The following is a 17,887-nucleotide window of genomic DNA, read 5'->3' as shown; positions in this document are numbered from 1 at the left end:
AGGTATAGAGGACCCGGGGCTTGGTGAGCTTCAAAGTTTGGCCCATCCATGGATGGCTACAGGGATGGATGCGTAAATCTCTAAAACTGCATGTGGCGCCATGTGTGTGTTTGTGTCTTTTTCTGGGGATAAGGGTCCATTCTATTCAACAGGCTTTCTAGGGAGCCCATGACTGCAAAGAGGCCCAGAATCAGTCCTAGAGAAAGCTAAAGCCTCAGGGTCAAAGCCCCTGACAACTAGTCCTATTTCCCACTGTCTCACTGTGTGACAAGTTCTTTCTTATTCCTGGACTTCAGCCTCTCTGCTTGCAGAATTAGGAGGTGAAAGGACTGTATGATGTCTTTAACCGTCATCTCAGCCGTTCCAAGTTGATTCCCTCTCTCTCTGTGTCTCTCTCTTTCTCTTGCGTTCAGATCTCAGAACCCACTGGCCAAGCTCCATGGGTCCTCCATCTTGGAAAGACACCACTTGGAGTTTGGCAAAACACTGCTGAGAGATGAGGTAGGGTGAGGGTCCTCTGCACTGGTGTGGGGCCTGCGCAGGGCCCTCCTCTCGCAAGAAGCCCGCGCGCGGCCAGGCCTTGGCCTGGGCCGCCCTTCCCATCGCGTGGGGTGGCCTTCGGTAGTTGGGTGACTTTACTGCCAGCATTACTTCTCACATCCCTCCTGTGGGTTTTGGTTTTTTTTTTTTTTTAGAACCTGAATATCTTTCAAAACCTCAATCGCAGGCAGCACGAGCATGCAATCCACATGATGGACATCGCGATCATTGCTACAGACCTCGCCTTGTATTTCAAGTTGGTGTTTCTTCTCGTTTTAAGAATAACGATGATTCTAATGATAACAAACACTGTAGTCCTAGTTGATTTAGTATGCACTGTGTGCCAGGCACCACACTTGTCCTACAGATACATCAAGTCTCACTACAACTCTGTGAGGTGGAGATGCCTGCCTCTTGCACACGTGGGGAATCTGAGATCCAGGGGGAAGATTTGCTACAATCACATAACAAATCCGTGGTAGAGTCTGGGTTAGAAGCTAGGTCTTCACTCCCAGGCCTTGGTTTTATTTTTAACCTTGTTTTGTTAATTACGTTGTTTTAATAAGCCTTTGTTTAAAACAGCCAGCATTAGAAGGCCAGGTGTCGCCTTATTCAAAGATGCGCTCCTTTAACAAACTGGTGTGTTTTTTAGGAAGAGGACAATGTTCCAAAAGATCGTGGATCAGTCTAAGACATATGAGACTCAGCAGGAGTGGACACAGTACATGATGCTGGAGCAGACACGGAAGGAAATCGTTATGTGAGTTGACACAGGGCTTAAACCCTGATCCTCTTAATCCTGTGGGCATAAAGCAAGATGCTGCACTGACAGGCCTCGCTGCCTTCCAGAGGTCCCTGGGATGCTTTCCACTTGGGAGGTTTCCGACATAGGAAATAATGAAGTTATGCCAAAAAAGAATTGCAGAAATTATATGTTTAATCTTTATTTTAGCACAAAATGCAAGACAGTTGACTATTGTTTTATTTCTTTGTAGGCAAAAACTACACTGTTTGAGGTATCTCTCTCCTAAAATTAAGAATTTAGGTGGTAAAGTGATATAACTTTAAAGTTTTAGATAAAACTTGAGCATTATACCAATTACAGTTTGAGTGATAGCTAAGTGTCACTCAAAATATATAGGCTTAATTTTTTTTTCATGTTCCTTTATACATGGCAATGGCCTGCAGTACAGCCATGCTATTCATAAGTTGGTTACATGATTTGTGTGACATTTGACATTTATAAGGCCTTGCTGGCATGAGGTCTGGTAATGGGACTCAACTTTAAGTTTTCTAGTGAATATCTTCTTTTAGTTGTCTCAGTGTGCTTCCATGAGTCACCTGAATCGATGATGGGTGAAGAGTGTACATTTGAGGCCTTCCTTGAATATGTGGTCCGAGCCAATTTGTCCGCTGGCTCCCCTATGATGGATGGGTCCTGGGTGTTGATGTCAAAGGAGACAAGGCCTGACTCAGTTTCCGAAGAAGTGTTGTTTAACCCCAGATGTTTCTGTGGAGATGAGGTTTAATGAAGTCACAAATGCTGCAAGTCCCTGCAACAGAGAAGGGGCAGCTGCCCGGACAGGCTCAGGGAAGACGGGCCAAGTGGCCGGTTGTCCTTCCTTCAGCTTTGAAGTTGTCCAACCAGGCCTCCCCAGAGGTCCCTCCACCCTGGGCAGCAGTGTGGCTTGCTCCCGCTGAACAAGGAGGCACACTCCGGCTGCAGCTGCTCCCAGGCGGACCAGCAGCTCCCTGCTGGGCACTTCAAAATTGTGCAGCAGCAGAACCGAAGGAGTAGAGAGAACAGCCTGTTCTCAGACAGGGGACTTAGTATTAAAAAAGTGTCTGTTCTCCCTGTTTAGTTATTCATTTAGAGCTATTCCAGGGAAAATATCTATTTTATTTCGGGGAGAATTAGGGAGCCAATAGCAAAATTCTTATGAGAAGTAAGTGTGCAGAAATAGCCAGCAAATTTGAAAGAGAAGAGAAATCATAGGGACCAGCAGAACTAAAGGCAGTGGAGTCCTAGGCATGAGGAGGACAGGTCAGTGGACAGACTCAAAAGACTGCGCCTGTGCTGAAATGGATTTTATGCCAGTGGAGGAAGGGCTAACTTCATAAATGGTATCAGGGTCATGTCATGAGGTGGTCTGATGGGTTTTTTCCAACACCACCAAGCAGTTCTCCAATTCTCAGCAGACACTGACTGGGCGTCCTAGAAATTTAACTCTCTAGTAACGCTATCTATCTGGAGATGGTGTCAGGGCTGGACTAGACTGAGAGCTCAGTCCCACAAGACTGACTTTATTTTAGACGCCAGTGGCAAGTCCAGTTTGCCTGTGCTTCTGACTGACCAGCTGTACATTGGAGGTTCTCATGACGCCCTCCTTGGGTCTGATTAATTTGTTAGAGTGACTCACAGAACTAGAGAAACGTTTACTTGAATTTACCAGCTTATTATAAAGAACATTATAAAGAACACAGAAGAACAGCCAGACGAAGAGGTACATAGGGTGAGGAGAGAAGGGTCCTGAGTGCAGGAGTTTCCGTCCCCATGGAACTGGGGTGTATTCACCAACCCTGAAACTTGTTAAATCTCATTGCTCAAGAGTTTTGATAGAGCTTAATCTGCAGCTCCCCCGACCCCTTTCTCAGAGGCCAGCCAACGGAGCTGGAAGTTCCATCCCTCTCTTCACTTGATCTTTCTGGTGACCAGCCCTACCTGAACCCATCTAGGGACCCTACCCTAAGCCACCTCATTAGCATAAACCCCAAGGAGGCATCATGGGAAGGATAAGACACCCCCATCACTCGGGAATCTCCGAGGGTTTTAGGAGCTCTATGCGAGGACCAGGGATAAAGACCAAATGGATATCATATTCTGCCACAGGTGGTCACAGCAGATTCCTGTCTGCCTCCTACAGAAAAAATAAATTCCAGATGAATCAAGGATTTTAAAATATTGAGAAAACAGACAAAAAAAGAGAGAGAGAGAAAGCATGGGAGAATCAAAAAGAATAATTTCAGAGTGAGTTTTTCTAAGTGTGACATAAAATTCAAAAGCCATAAATAGATTGGTAAATCTGACTACATAAAAATTAGAGATTTCTACACAACACACACAAGAAGGCATAGCTGAAGTCAGAATGCAAGCGATGAACTGAGAAAATTTGTGCAACACTTCAGACAGAAAAAGAGCTAATTTCCTTAGTAGCGTTAATCCAATTCAAGAAAAAGACTATAATCCCATAGAAAAACGAGCAAAAGGCACCAACAGACATTTCCCAGAAAAGGAATTACACTGAGGTGTAAACATACGAAAAGATGACGGACTTTACCACAGTGAGAGGAGTGCAAAACAAAGCTCCCTGGAGATACAACTGTTCACCCTTCCTATTGGCAAAGATCAAACGTGTCTAACACGAGGTGCTGGGCAGAGGGAGGGACAACAGGCAGCCCTAGTCCCTGCGGTGGGAGTGTAAGCAGGTGCAGCATTAGCTAGTAAAGCCTAGATGTGGGAGTGCTGGGTCAGAGAGCACGGGTGTTCATGCTTTTGATATAGCATTGCCCTCTGCCCATCAAAAGCGTAAACGCCGGTACTCTTTGACCTAGCAATCCCACATCTAGGATTTACCCTCTGGACTTCGTCCCACATGTGCTCCAAAGAGTATGTACAGAGTGACTGATTGCAGCATTATTTGTAATCACGAATAAGATTGGAAAAAAAAAACTGTAAAATAACCATCATGGGGGACTGGGTTAAATACATGATGGTCCTTTCATACAGTGCAATATCATACAGACTTTACGAAGAAATCATATGAAGGATTCCGCTCCACCCCCAACCCCCTAAAAAAGCCGGAAGCAGGATTTCTTTCATCATTGTAAAAGCCAAGGTAGTCTTAGCTTGGAAGTCTTCAGATTGAACACATATGCCCCTCCCACCGCCACACCCCAGCCCTAAACTTTCCAAAACAAATATGGGCTTGGAGGGCCTCAAGGGAACTGGTGTTCTCTCTTTTCACATTATCTTCCTGGGAAAGCACAGTCCGTGAGCCACGGTCAGTTCCTCACTTCTCTTTCATGTTATAAAATAAGAGCAAACACTGCACCCTTTCTTGAAGCCTATGGTACAGAGACCTCTGGGGCATCAAACAGGGACAATCTGAAATACTGGTGTCCTCAAAGCTTCTTTTAATCATGGCATCATAAGCCCAAAGGAGGGCTTTGGGCCTTCCCTGAACTATAGAGATGTAGATATAGAGACAGAGATAGAGAAATAGTTGAAAGCAAAACAAGGCATCAGAAGTGGAGAATTTTGTCCTGGATTGTACAGTGGGGTAGCAGGAGCTAAGGCATTTTTCATTGAACACCCTCCTTCCTTTGGAGAATGCACCACTGTCCAGGGATTGTTCCCTGATACCAGGGCCAAGGTGCATCAGTTAGGTTTGAATTCCTGATTTCATCCATTTATCTGTCTGTCTAGTCTACATACACCCTTATCCATCTATCTCTACCTTTCTTAGAATTAAGAATTAAAAAAAAGGATCGGTGTCATCAAGATGCATTCTAACCTGCTTATATGAATTGAAAAATAAAATTGGATTCTTTCTGACAGAAACAAGTCTGATTTGCCTGCTTTAGCTGAGAATAAAAGATTGGCATTTCCAATTATGTTACATGGCAAACATTTCCATAAATTAAATGAGTCAAATCTGTGGCTTCAAAGTTTTGATGAAAACATGGTTAAAACTTGTTATATGATAAAAGCACTTTATAAAAAATATAACACTGGAAGATATATTAAAATGAATATTGTTTTAATTGACCTAAGCGATTCTGAGTATCTTGGGTTAACCAAAGTGCCAGAGAGAAAGTGTCAGGGGTGCAATTAATAGTCACATGAGAACTCTTGGTCAAATCTTTTATGGCAGTCTTCCCAGAAACTGAGGAAGTGAATGAGTCTAATGTTTGCTTTAAACAAAATTGAAGGAGAATCTAATTGTCAGCTGATAGATTATTCAGAATAATGATCACAGTATAATTTTTAACAGTTAATTTGGAAGACTTGAAAGATGGGAGTGACATTCTGACAGAACTCCTTCTATTCCCAAGGTTTCTAATTACTTGCATCTATAAAAATAAAAAGTTGGCCTAAAACAGATGTTAAATTTAACTCAGTCTTGCGATAAAAATATTAGTTCATTAACTAATTTTACAGCCCCATTCTATCTCATTAATAGATGAAATTTCCAAAAATATTTGAGTGTTTGATAATTACTTATAAAAATAGATACTATATTTTGTTGTATTGGTTAATCATGTAATAATAATAACTCAATCCAAAAGAAAAGTTTTTACTACTTGAAGACCTGTGGTCAAAGGCAACAATCTTTAGTTATATAATTTTAATTAATGGGCATATTTGGTTACAAATAAGTATGAAAGGGTGATCAATGAAAGACATTTCATATATATATATTTGAATGTCTTTCATTGATATATATAGATAGACATATGCATACACACATACACACACACACACATACACACACATATAAAAACAGGATAAAATCTGTTGTGGAAGTCAAGCGGAAATACAATTTTACAGAGAAAAGGAAGGATGCAAAATTCCAGACTCTTTTAAACATTTTTTTTCATTTATTACTTAATTTTTTATTGAAGTATAGTTATGTACAATTTTATATAAGTTACAGGTGTACAATATGGTGATTCACAATTTTTAAAGGTTATACTCCATTTATTGTTATAAAATGCTGGGTATACTCTCTATGTTGTAGATTATGTCTTTGTAGCTTATTTTATACCTAATATTTTGTACCTCTTAATCCCTTACCCCTATATTGTCCCTTTCCTCTTCCCTCCCCCCACTGGTAATCACTATCTCTCTAGTTTATTCTCCATATCTGTGAGCTTGCTTCTTTTTTAATATTCACCAGTTTTGTTTTGTTTTTTTTTCAGATTCCACATATAAATGATATCATGCAGTATCTGTCTTTCTCTGTCTGGCTTATTTCACTTAGCACAGTACCCTCCACATCTGTCCACATTGTTGCAAATGGAAATATTTCATTCTTCTTACGGCTGAATAGTATTCCATTGTATATGTATAACCACACCTTTTTTATCCAGTCATCTGTTGATGGACACTTAGGTTGTTTCTGTATCCTGGCAATTACAAATAAGGCTGCTATGAACAAAGGGGTGCATGTATCTTTTCAAATCAGTGTTTTTGGTTTTTTTGGATATATACCCAGGAATGGAATTGTTGGGTCATATGGTAGTCTTTTTTGTTTGTTTGTTTGTTTTAGATTTTTGAGAAACCTCCATCCTGTTTTCCACAGTGACTGCACCAATTTACATTCCCACCAACTGGGCAGGAGAGTTCCCTTTTCTCCAAATCATCACCAACGTTGGTTATTTGTGTTCTTTTTGATAGATGTGAGCTGATATCTCACTGTGGTTTTGATTTGCATTTCCCTGATGATTAGCAATGTTGAGCATCTATTCATGTGCCTGTTGGCCATCTGCATTTCCTCTTTGGAAAAATGTCTATTCAGTTCTTCTGCCCATTTTGTAATTGGTGTGTTTCTCTTTTTGATGTTGAGTTGATTGAGCTGTTTATATATGTTGGATATTAACCCCTTATTGGCTATATCATTTGCAAATATTTTCTCTCATTCAGTAGGTTATCTTTTTGCTTTGTTGACTGGTTTCCTTTGCTGTTAAAAAACTTTTAAGTTTAATTAGGTCCCATTTGTTCATGTTTGCTTTTAGTTCCTTTGTTTTAGGAGACCAATCAAAAATATATTGCTTCAATTTATGTCAAAGGGTGTCCTGCCTGTTTTCCTCTAGGAGTTTTATGGTTTCCAGTCTTTTGTTTACATCTTTAAAATTTCAGTCTCTTAAAGAAAAGCTTGTTCATGTGTTTTTAAATGGGTGATGGACTGATGGCTGATATGAAAATGTTATGCTATTTAGATTCCTTTATATTTAAAGAATGATGTAACCATTTCAATAGTCAAGATGTCAACTTAAAAATGTACAAGAAGGTAAGCATTTTTCAAAATTCTTTAGGTAGGCACCCAATGAAAAGTGATGGAAGACCCATAAAGCAGACTTTCTCAACCTTAACACTATTGACATTTAGAAACAATAACTCTGTTGCGGGGGCTGTTCTGTGCATTGTAGGATGTTTGACAGCATCCCTGGTCTCCACTCCCCAGGTGCCAGTAGCAGCTTCTCCTCCCCAGCTGCGACAATCAAAAGTATCTCCAGACATTGCCAAATATCCTCTGGAAACTGGAAACCACTACTATAAAGCAATCTTGGAATTGGTCCATTGATTAGGTGATTAGACATAATTAGAACTGCCTCATACCTAGGTAGAAGGTAGCTGTTACATACTTGGGGCTTTGGCCCCAGACAGTCTGGGTTCAAGTCTCAGTTCTCTCACTTATTGGTGGTGTGACCCTGAGCAGGTTACCTCACCTCTCTGGGCCTCAGTTTCCTCATTTGCTCTAAGAGGGTAATGGTAGTACTTACCTCACGGATTGTCACAGGGGCTGAGCTGGGACACGTGGAGCGGGGTGCAGCGTTGTTCACAGCAGGTGTGGTGTTAGATTCTTCCTGTGGTATCAGAAGACACACGTGTTTAGCTTTTGTCCCCAGTTCCAGATTCTACAACCCTTGATAGTGATAGTCACAGGCTTGATAGAAAGTGTCTTTTGTTCTAATGAGGCAACTCTTGGTGAGACCTTAGATGGCTTCAGGATAAGGGCTGGTCACCAGAAATATGAAGCCTTGATTAGAGGCTTAGAACTTTCAGTTCCAACCCCAGCCTCTGGGGAGAGGAGAGAGCTGCAGATTGAATTAGTCACCAGCGGTCAGTGATTTAATAAGTTATCCTTATGTGGTAAAACCTCCATACAAACCTCTAAACAACAGAGTTCAGAGAGCTACTGGGTTAATGAACACATGGAGGTGCTGAGAGGTGACATGTTGAAAAGGCCACGGAAACTCCATAGGCACCCCCACCCATACCTTCCCCTATGCATCCTTTGCGATTGGCAATTCCTGAGTTGCATCCTGTATAATAAATTGGTAAACATAAGAAGAGTTTTCCTCAGTTTTATGAGATGGTCCTAGCAAATTTTTGAACCTGGAGACCATGGGAATCCCCTGACTTTGTAGCCAAGTCAGACAGAAGTATGAGTAAGCTGGGGACCCAGTACTTGCAACGACTTCTAGGCGAGGGCAGCCCTGTGAGACGGAGCCCTCAGATCTGTGAAGTCTGATGCTAGTGTCAGAACTGAACTGAACTGAGTTGAACTGAATTGAATTGAACCAGAGAACACCCAGTTGGTGTCAGAATTGGTTGTTGTGAGGGAAAAACCCAACACTCGCCCTCTGTGCTCTGATTAACTTGGAGGGCTGACGTGAGCGAGTTCCCCCTTATTTGAGATCCACACCTCAACCCTTGGCGCATCTTAAGCCAGTTGACGTTTGCTCGTATCCTACATTGCTGTCTCTTGAGCCCACTTTTGTGTGTTCACTGCAAGATGGTCAAGTGCCTCTAGAGTCAGGGTGTGACTTCCATTCCTCATTAAACCCTTCGTATCTGCCCTTAATTCACCCCTGATGTAGCCTGACCAAACCAGGCACTGGAAGGGCATGGAGATCCTCGAGTGCTGCAGTGTGAGGCCTGCTACCTGCTTTTGTACAGCAATTACAATTTTCAATGGTTGGGGGGAAAAAATCAAAAGAACAATATTTCCTGTCAAAAAAAAAATTATAAAAAATTCAAAGTTTAGAACCCACAAACAAAATTATATTCTTTGACAGAGGGCCACATTGTGACCTTTGTGGGCCATGGGCACTTTTGCCTTCGGGGCTTCTTCCTCCATTTAAATAAATTAATAAATAGAAATCATATTTTATGACTGTGTTGGCATAAAGACAAATAGAATCCAGGCTGAACTGGTTCATTATTCATATAGGCATTATTATTGTTCTTTTAAAGAAGAAATTTAAATTTAAATATTTTCATGGGCCCCTAAAGTAGCTCAAACCCTGGGCACTGCCTAAGAGATAAGTGACCTTGTCTTTTTTTTTGTTTGTTTAAATCAAGCAGCTTATCCTCTCCTCTCCTGTCTATCCTTCCAACCATTCATTCATCCAGGAATGACTGTTAAGAATTTGGAAACATTGTTTGCCACTGAATCCAGAAAGCAACTACTGTGCTAAATACATTCTTCTAATACACGTCTGCACATAATGAGTTAGTGGCCAAGACTCTGAAAATTCTAATTCACTCTCCTCTTGCAGCTGCACTCAACTGCCACTTTAAACCCAAAGAACTCATGTTGGCTCCAACCTCAGGTGCCACCTGATGTTAAGCCCTCACTAAGTTCAAGAGAATGGAGCTTTGGGAAGGGCTGGAGGGAAGTATGAAAACCGACATGCAAACCAAAACTCACAAACCCCCAACAATGTGGTTGGTAAATGCTTCCAGGGCAGCGGTCCAACTTCTAAATCCTGGCATTCAGAAAGCACTCAACAAGTATGTGCTTGGAGAGCAAACAGAGTCCAGCCCACACTCAAGCCCCAGGCCACGAGCTCAGAGCTCACCTGCCTTTCTGCTGGCCAGCTCAGGGAGCCAAGTGACTCTGCCTTTTCTCATCTACAGCTGCTTCACAGCACGTTGATGGCGTTGAGTAATTGCGTGTGCTCTGCAAAACCTAACTACTTACTATTTGGCCCTTTGCAGAAAAAGTTTGCCAGCTCCTGGTCTAGTGTTTTACAAATGAGGAAAATGAGGCCCAGAGAGACAGAGTGACTTACGTATTCATACGGGCATTTGTGGGGCATCAAGGACTGGAACCCAAGTCATCCCACCCCTCTCCCTCACACCCGTAACCTGCTCAGGTTCCTGTCAACTTTCCCTGCAGGCTACATCCTCCAGGCCAGGGTAATTCCAGGGAGAGTCTGAATGTCTGCTGAGGGTGGATGGGATGCTTTCAGGGGTCAGCCAGGGGTCAGCCAAGGTTCAGGGAGAAGCCCCACTGAGCATTCCAGCTGGGCTGAAGAGACATTTGCTTTGGGCAAGGTGAACAGGAGCTCATCCTGGTGGTTAATGTGATACAGGTGATGATGAGGAGGAGGAAAATGGGGACACCCACAGAATCACCTAGGACAGGTATATTACACTGAATCGTATGAAACTGCTGACTTTTGACTGTTTTTGACACACAAAATCAGAATTACATATGATCCAACCTAATATGATTATCTCATTTAACAAATGAACAGGGAGAGTCTTAAAGACATGAAGTCACTTGTCCTGGACGCATCAAGTAAGAAGAGTGAGGCTCTAATTGCTGTCTGATTCCAAATCCTTGTAGAGAAATGTACACTGTTCTCCCATTCAACTCCGCCCCCTCCTCTTGATGACTCTCACCGATCTGGAGGAGGAGGTTCAAATTTCTCAGCGTACAAGGTTGTCATGACTTACTTTTGCTCTCTTCTACGTAATAACCACGTTGTCTTTTTCTCTCCTTCATCCTGACACCTCCCTCTTCCTCACTTTGCACGTCTCACCTATCCCCAAGCCTTGCTGCATTCGCTTCTTAAAAGTAAAGTTCACTTCATTAAAAAGTGCCTTGTGTATCTGGACACTTCTTTTTACTGCCACCTCCATCTCTTGTATGGATCCTGCAGTGGCTTCCTCACTGGGCTCCTGGCTGGCGTCCCTGTCCCCTCCATACTGAAGCCATAGTGATCTTTGTAAAATGCAAACATGACCCCTTCTCCCTGCTCATACTCTTCAGTGGCTTTTCCCTTCGCTCTTAGCTTAAAGATGCCCCTCATCACGGCCTGGGCTCCGTGGGCCCGCGCTGCTCATCTCTTAGGTCCCCTCTCACCCCCTTTCTCACCTGCTCCCTGACCTCCTCCTACCTCGCAGCTCTTTGACTGTGCTGGCTTCCTTCCAGCGGGGCCTTTGCAGTACATGTTCTCTCTGCCTGGAATGTGCCTCCCCACGCCCTTTGTCACCAGTGCTCTGCTGTACTTCCCACAGATGTCAGCTCCAGGGCCACTTCCCTGATCCCCCAGGCCTAGGTCAGTTTCTCCTGTTACCTTATCACCTAAAATAGAACTGCTTTCCTTCAGAGCAGTTGTTTCTTGACACACTTACACTTATTTGTGTGATAGATGTGTGACTCTCCAACACATCTGCAAGGTCCCTGAGAGCAGGGACGCTGTGAACCAGTCCCTGTCTGGCGTCTGGCACACATTCGTATACAAGGATGAGTAGATGAACGGTCCCTGTGGTCACCTGCAGGACGGCCACCCTCTGCCCTGTGGCAATCCCATGGACTCTCCACTGCATCTCTGCCCACGATACCCTTTCTTCTCTCTCCTCCTGGAGAGCTCCCTGCCCCCCCTACCCCAGGGCCCTACCCCACTGTCACCTCTTGGAAGCCCCCTGAACTGAGTTAGTTCCTCTCACATTTGGATTTCTTTTTTCATTGCAGTTTGTACTTCTTTCTGCCATCCCACTAAGCAGACTGCAATGACAGGTGTTTTTTGCTTCTTAAGTGACTATGAGCTCCCTGTGGGCCCTTCTGGATACCTAACACCCAGCACGGCATCTTGGCCTCAGGGCACTGAAGGAGGTGGTGCTGAAGTGAATACAATGCCTTGTCTTTAGGGCATGAGGCTTTGAATTGGCTTCTCTGGTTCCCAGGCATCCTCCCCTGACCCACGACCCACGGCCCACGGCCCACGCACACACACACACACAAAATCTCTGTCTATAAAACACTTAGGTGTTTCCCTCACTGCTGGGAGTGATTTTCACGAGAACTCTCCAGCCGAGGAGAGTAAACATCCAGTGCTCTCCTGAAGCCACACCTGCAGGCTTAAAGTGCAGACACTCCAGGTAACAGGGAACCAGTGACTCCCGTGTGCTCGGCCAAGCATTCATTGGCTTCATCTGTTTGACTGTAATCGTATCACGTCTGCAACACTTAACATTAAGCATCAGGCATGTGTTCTGAAGTTATCACACAGTATAAAGGTGTTTCTAAGAGATGTACGCATTCCTGAAAGCTTATTTACTTAAAGAATTCTATGAGTTTTTGAGAGTTTACTTTATCTAAGATAATTAAACCTGTTAGTATTTCATAACTCTTAAGGCCTCCCAGACCAGCTTCTGTAACCTACGCCAGATACAGCTGGTCAGTTGTAAAATCCTCCAAGTGGCGAGTTAGGTTCAGAGCCCCAACCTTCTCCAGCCCTTCCCTCCCCAGCCCCAGCCCCAGCCCATCATCTCACCAAGGGGGGTTGACTGTCCCTCGTGGGGTTGCCCCCTGCTGTCCCAGCCCGCAGGCGCTGCCGCAGGTCAGGCCGGCCTGCCGTCCGGCATGGATGGCTGCGGCGTCTCCCCTGCTTCCTTCCTTGCCTCTCCTTTCCGCTCCATCTTCCACGTGGTGCCAAGCAGCGCGGCTCTGATGAGGTCACGACGGCCGTAAACCGCGAGTAGCTCTTCACTGTTCATTGGATACAGCTGCACTCGCCAGCGTGGAATTAACGCCCACACCACGTGGCCTGGGATTCCCATAGCAAACGTTCATGCCTCGTCTCTGAGACACCTTCTCAGATTCTCCCCTCTTGCTCCATTCTTTGTCCACATGCGCTCGCTTTCTGCCTAATACTGTCCTTACCTGTGTAATAATATACCTGTCTTACCTTCCTATTATTGTGAAACCCTTTAATAAGAGTTCCTCTTTTAATACTTTCTTTCCGCAGTCCCTTCCTCTACTTCGTAATGCAAGTTTCCTCAGAACGACTGGGGTTATCCTTCTCCCCTGCATCAGGCATTGCCCAGTGGGGCAAACAGTGGTACTTGGGAGAAGAGCAAAAAATCTCAGATATTACGATGGTCTGTGGCCCTCCAAACAGATACACAGTTTTTCTGCGTTACTAAAATTTCATGGTGGAGCAATTATGGAAAAAAATGTCTAAAAAGGCTCTTCGACAGTGGAGGAGGAGGGATGATGAGAAAAAGGTTGAGAAACATTGTTCTATACTAGACAGGAGAGAAGGAACTCTGAGGATATGATGAGATTTAAATGAAATTGATGTTTATCTAGTCCTAGAACAGTGTGTGGCACGTAATAAAAATACAGTATTTGTGATAATCTCCAATGTTTACTGTGCACTCACTATGTCCAGGCAGTATGCTAAGATTTTTACACACTGTCTCATTCGACCCTGCACCCATTCCACGAGGAAAGTACTATTATTATTACAGACAAGGAAACTGAGGCCTAGGGAGGCTGGTTTAATTGCTCGATGTCAAACTCCTGGTGATTGACAGACAGGATTTAAACCTCTGACTTCGCAGACTGACCTCCAGATGCAATGGGAAAGTGACCCCTTCTCCTCATAATGGTGAGGTCACCTACTAATCGGGGCAGAGGAAGGAGAGAGAATGGAATTAACCAGATGTACAGCCTTGAATGGATCTGGACTGATGGATGGTGTCCTTGTGTGCAGGGCCATGATGATGACTGCCTGTGATCTCTCAGCCATCACTAAGCCTTGGGAGGTGCAGAGCAAGGTACGGACTCCTCCTGACCCAAGAGGAGGAGAATGGTGACAACAGCTAATGTGGCTTGGATTCTCCGGCTCCTGAGGCAGCCCATCTTTGCTCCATCCTCCTCTGCCAAGACATGGAGATCACCTTAGCACCTTTCCCATGATGACATAAAGTGGGGTGGCAGGGCAGGAGTGGGGTTTATGTCATTGCTCAGCCGGAAACTAAGTGGGATGGACGCACGGGTAGGAGGACTGGGGCTGGAGCCTGACTCCATGGAGCGTGTCTGCCTGTTGCAGGTGGCTCTGCTGGTTGCTGCCGAATTCTGGGAACAAGGTGACCTGGAGCGCTCCGTGCTGCAGCAGAACCCCATTGTGAGTAGAGGAGGGACGCCAGCCTGATACTGGGTGTGTGATCTCATCCTGGTGGAGAGCAGTGACCTTGCCATGATGGAGAGATGTGCCCCCTCACCCCTGAGGAAGAGACGTGTGACCTTACCACAGAGATGACCTTTCCCTAATACAGTGGTTCTCAAAGTGTGGTCCCTGGGCACCACCATCAACCTCATGACTTGGGAACATAATAGAGATGCAGATCCATAGACCCACCCTGGACCTAAAACTCTGGGGATGGGCCCAGCAATGTGCTCCCCCATAAGGTTTGGGAACCCTGCTCGCAGGTATGCGTCCTGAGCTCACTAAGTAGAGACTGATGAGTGGACACCAAAACTTGGATTTCCCTTTCAGCTCCAACAGTCCGGGAGTCCCCCTCCCTTGACCCTTTCCTGCCAGCACAGAACATGCAAGGGGAAGACCTCGTCAAGCTGAGAACCTGTCGATACTGAAAGTACACAGGCTGGGGTGTAGGGTATAGCTCAGTGGTAGAGCGTGTGCTTAGCATGCATGAGGTCCTGGGTTCAGTCCCCAGTGCCTCCATTAAAAATAAATAAATAATAAAATTTAACTGCCTCCTCTGCAAAAAAAGAAAGTAAATAGGCTGGGATGGTCAGCCAGCTCCCCACCAGAGACAGGGAGACCAGTTAGAGGGGGCTGACAGAGGCCCTCCAGAGCTAGGGCAGGGCTAGGAATTAAAGGTCGGGTAAAATGGCAAGACATTCCGGGGACAGAACCGTTGTATGCTAAACTTGTGAGAGCGCTAAGGATGCGGGGGTGGGGGGTGGCAACCACATGAGGCTCCGGCGGGGGTCTCAGGGAGGGTGGAGGGCTGTGAGGAGCAGACAGACATCCAGGGACTTGTGTCTTTCTTCTTCCTTCTTAACAACTGAAAATGTAGCGAGAATAGTTAATGAACTGCATATATCTTTCAACCAGATTCAATCATTAGCAACAGTCCGCCATTCTTGTTTTACGTGCATGTTTTATCTTTTGGCTGACGTTTCTTAATGTAAATCCCAGATGTTGTCATTTCTTCCATATATACTTCAGCATGTGTCTTTAAGAGATAAGACCTTCAAATACACACACACCCATACACCATTTTCACACTCAAAAACTGAGTAATAATTCTTCAGTATCATCTAATCCCCAAACTCTGTTTTCCCAGATTGAGAAAATTAAGTTGGAATGTTCAAATCAGGATCCAGTCAAGGACCACACTCTCTCCGGTTGTTGTGGCTCTTAAATCTCTTTTAATCCCTAGCAGTTTCTGCCTTTTTTTTTTTTTTCCCGCACTCTTTTGTTAATCTGTTCCTCTATCCCCCCATTTCCTGCAAATTGCTAGTCAGATCTGCAAACTTGGTAAGTTTCAGGTTCAACTAAAAAGATTCTTTTCTTTTGTTGCAAGAATGCTTCCTAGGTAGGGTGGGTCCCCTTGCTGCATCAGGCCAGGAGGAGCCTGGCACACTTAACTCTTTCTCCCCACTGACAGCCCATGATGGACAGAAACAAGGCGGACGAACTCCCCAAGCTGCAGGTCGGCTTCATTGATTTTGTCTGCACCTTTGTCTACAAGGTAAGTCCTTTGCTTCCTCAGGCCCAACAAGATGTCTTTGCTAAGCCTGGGATTCCCAAACCACATCAGGAATAATGAACCCTGGCAAGTGACCAGTGAGTGATTCTTTACAAAGTGCTTCTCATCTCTAATAGCATCTGGTCCCCAGGACAGCCCTGTGGGGGCTTGTGTGGCTGCACACCCAGGCCAGAGCCTGGAGCATTGTACATCCTAGTTGCTCAGGAAATAGTTGTGGGACAAATGACAGATCATGTTTCCAGGCAGGGAGGAGGCACAAATGCACCTCTGATATAACGCAGACTAACGGGGTCCTCCAGGCAGCAGGGCAGGGTAGCTGATCTCTCCACGATCATCAGTGACATATGACACCATGGAGACTGGGCTGGGTGCTATCCGGGTGTTATCACAACCACCCTGTGAGGTACCATCCCGATTTCATGGTGCCCTGCCCAAGGTCACACAGCCAGTGGCAGAGTCTAGACCTGAACCCAGGCAGCTCTGGGCACAGCCGGCTCCAGCTGAACTCCGCAGTGGGCCCTGGGTTTGCCATTCTTACCTTGTGCAAATCTCCAACAGTCTGCATCTCAATTTCTTCACCTGAAAATCTAGAAGTGATGACTCTTGTTTTCCCACCTCACAGGAGTTTCTGAGGATCCAAGGAGATAAAGCATTTCATACACTGTCATGTGCTGTACTCTAAGCATTATTTTTATTCTTAGAGCTAGGAGACCTTAAGAATCCTCTAAGATATCCCGATTTCACTCGGCAAATACTGACTGAGTGTCTTTGTGCCCCAGACCCTGGGCTAGGCCAAGTTCACCCCATGAATGAGCAGAGACGTCCCTGACCTGTGCAGTTCACAGCACCGGGGTCACACTGGCAAAGGGAATGATTACAGCGAAGTGAGATGGGCAAAGAGAAGGCTTCGGGAGCTGCTCATAGAGGACTCGACTTTCTAATAGAGGAGGTCAGAAGAGGCTTCCCATACGAAGTGATGTCTAAGTGGACAAGAGGGGAAGTTAGTGTTCCAGCAAACAGAAGAGCTGGTGTGAAGCCCACGGAAAGGAGGGGACACCCAGGGACTCATAGATTTGGAATGCCCAGAAGGTTCAAGACGGTGAAGGGGGAAAGGCACCGGGTCTGAAGGGCTTGAAAGCCTTGTCAAGCTTCATCCTGAAAACCAGGGGGCACCTAGGAAGGTTTTAAGCAGGAGAGGGCCGGGATCAGGTGACCAGAGGCCCTGCAGTGTCAGCACACACCCCGCTGGGTGACAGAAACTGCTGCCGGCCCCTGGGGGAAGCTCATTCCAGTGCCGGACACATCCAGCTGCGCTCCAGGGCTCAGCTGGGCACCAGCGGCTCTCTCTCTTTCAGGAATTCTCCCGCTTCCACGAGGAGATCACTCCCATGCTGGATGGGATCACCAACAACCGCAAGGAATGGAAAGCACTTGCTGATGAGTACGAGGCCAAGATCAAGGAGCTGCAGGGGGAGAAGGAGAAAGACCAGGCACCCAACCAAGGTTTGTGGAAGGGCGGAGAAGGGGAGCCCCGACCCCACACATACTGAGCGCTCACTGCGTGCCTGGCGGGGCCGCACAGCCTCCCACACGTGGGCCCGTTCAGGCCTGCCCGTGACCTAGTATTGTCCCTATTCTACAAATGAAGCCACTGGGGCTCCCAGAGGTGAAGTGTCATGGCCAAGTCACACAGTTAGTAGTGGCCGAGCCTGGTTCCCAAGACTGAGGCTCCCGGCA

At 45.5% G+C, this 17,887-nt stretch overlaps 1 protein-coding gene across 5 annotated transcripts in view; it reads left to right on the top strand.

Moving 5' to 3' along the window:
* Positions 1 to 17,887, top strand: part of PDE6A (phosphodiesterase 6A) — a 56,988-nt gene that overhangs the window by 37,907 nt on the left and 1,194 nt on the right. For 4 of the 5 annotated variants that reach the window (XM_014551690.2, XM_032477090.1, XM_006175911.3 and 1 more), the window contains 7 exons: positions 414 to 501; positions 696 to 796; positions 1,193 to 1,300; positions 14,122 to 14,185; positions 14,461 to 14,535; positions 16,049 to 16,132; positions 17,506 to 17,653. In XM_014551690.2, coding sequence (XP_014407176.2) covers positions 414 to 501; positions 696 to 796; positions 1,193 to 1,300; positions 14,122 to 14,185; positions 14,461 to 14,535; positions 16,049 to 16,132; positions 17,506 to 17,653 — 668 coding nt within the window. Of the gene's footprint in view, positions 1 to 413; positions 502 to 695; positions 797 to 1,192; positions 1,301 to 14,121; positions 14,186 to 14,460; positions 14,536 to 16,048; positions 16,133 to 17,505; positions 17,657 to 17,887 lie in introns of all 5 variants that reach the window. The other variant, XM_006175910.3, reaches the window with a different exon arrangement.

Source organism: Camelus ferus, chromosome 3 (assembly GCF_009834535.1).
Source record: "Camelus ferus isolate YT-003-E chromosome 3, BCGSAC_Cfer_1.0, whole genome shotgun sequence".
NCBI classification, from domain to species: domain Eukaryota; kingdom Metazoa; phylum Chordata; class Mammalia; order Artiodactyla; family Camelidae; genus Camelus; species Camelus ferus.
Note: the sequence above shows the minus strand (reverse complement) of the source record. Positions and strands in the feature narration are given on the sequence as shown.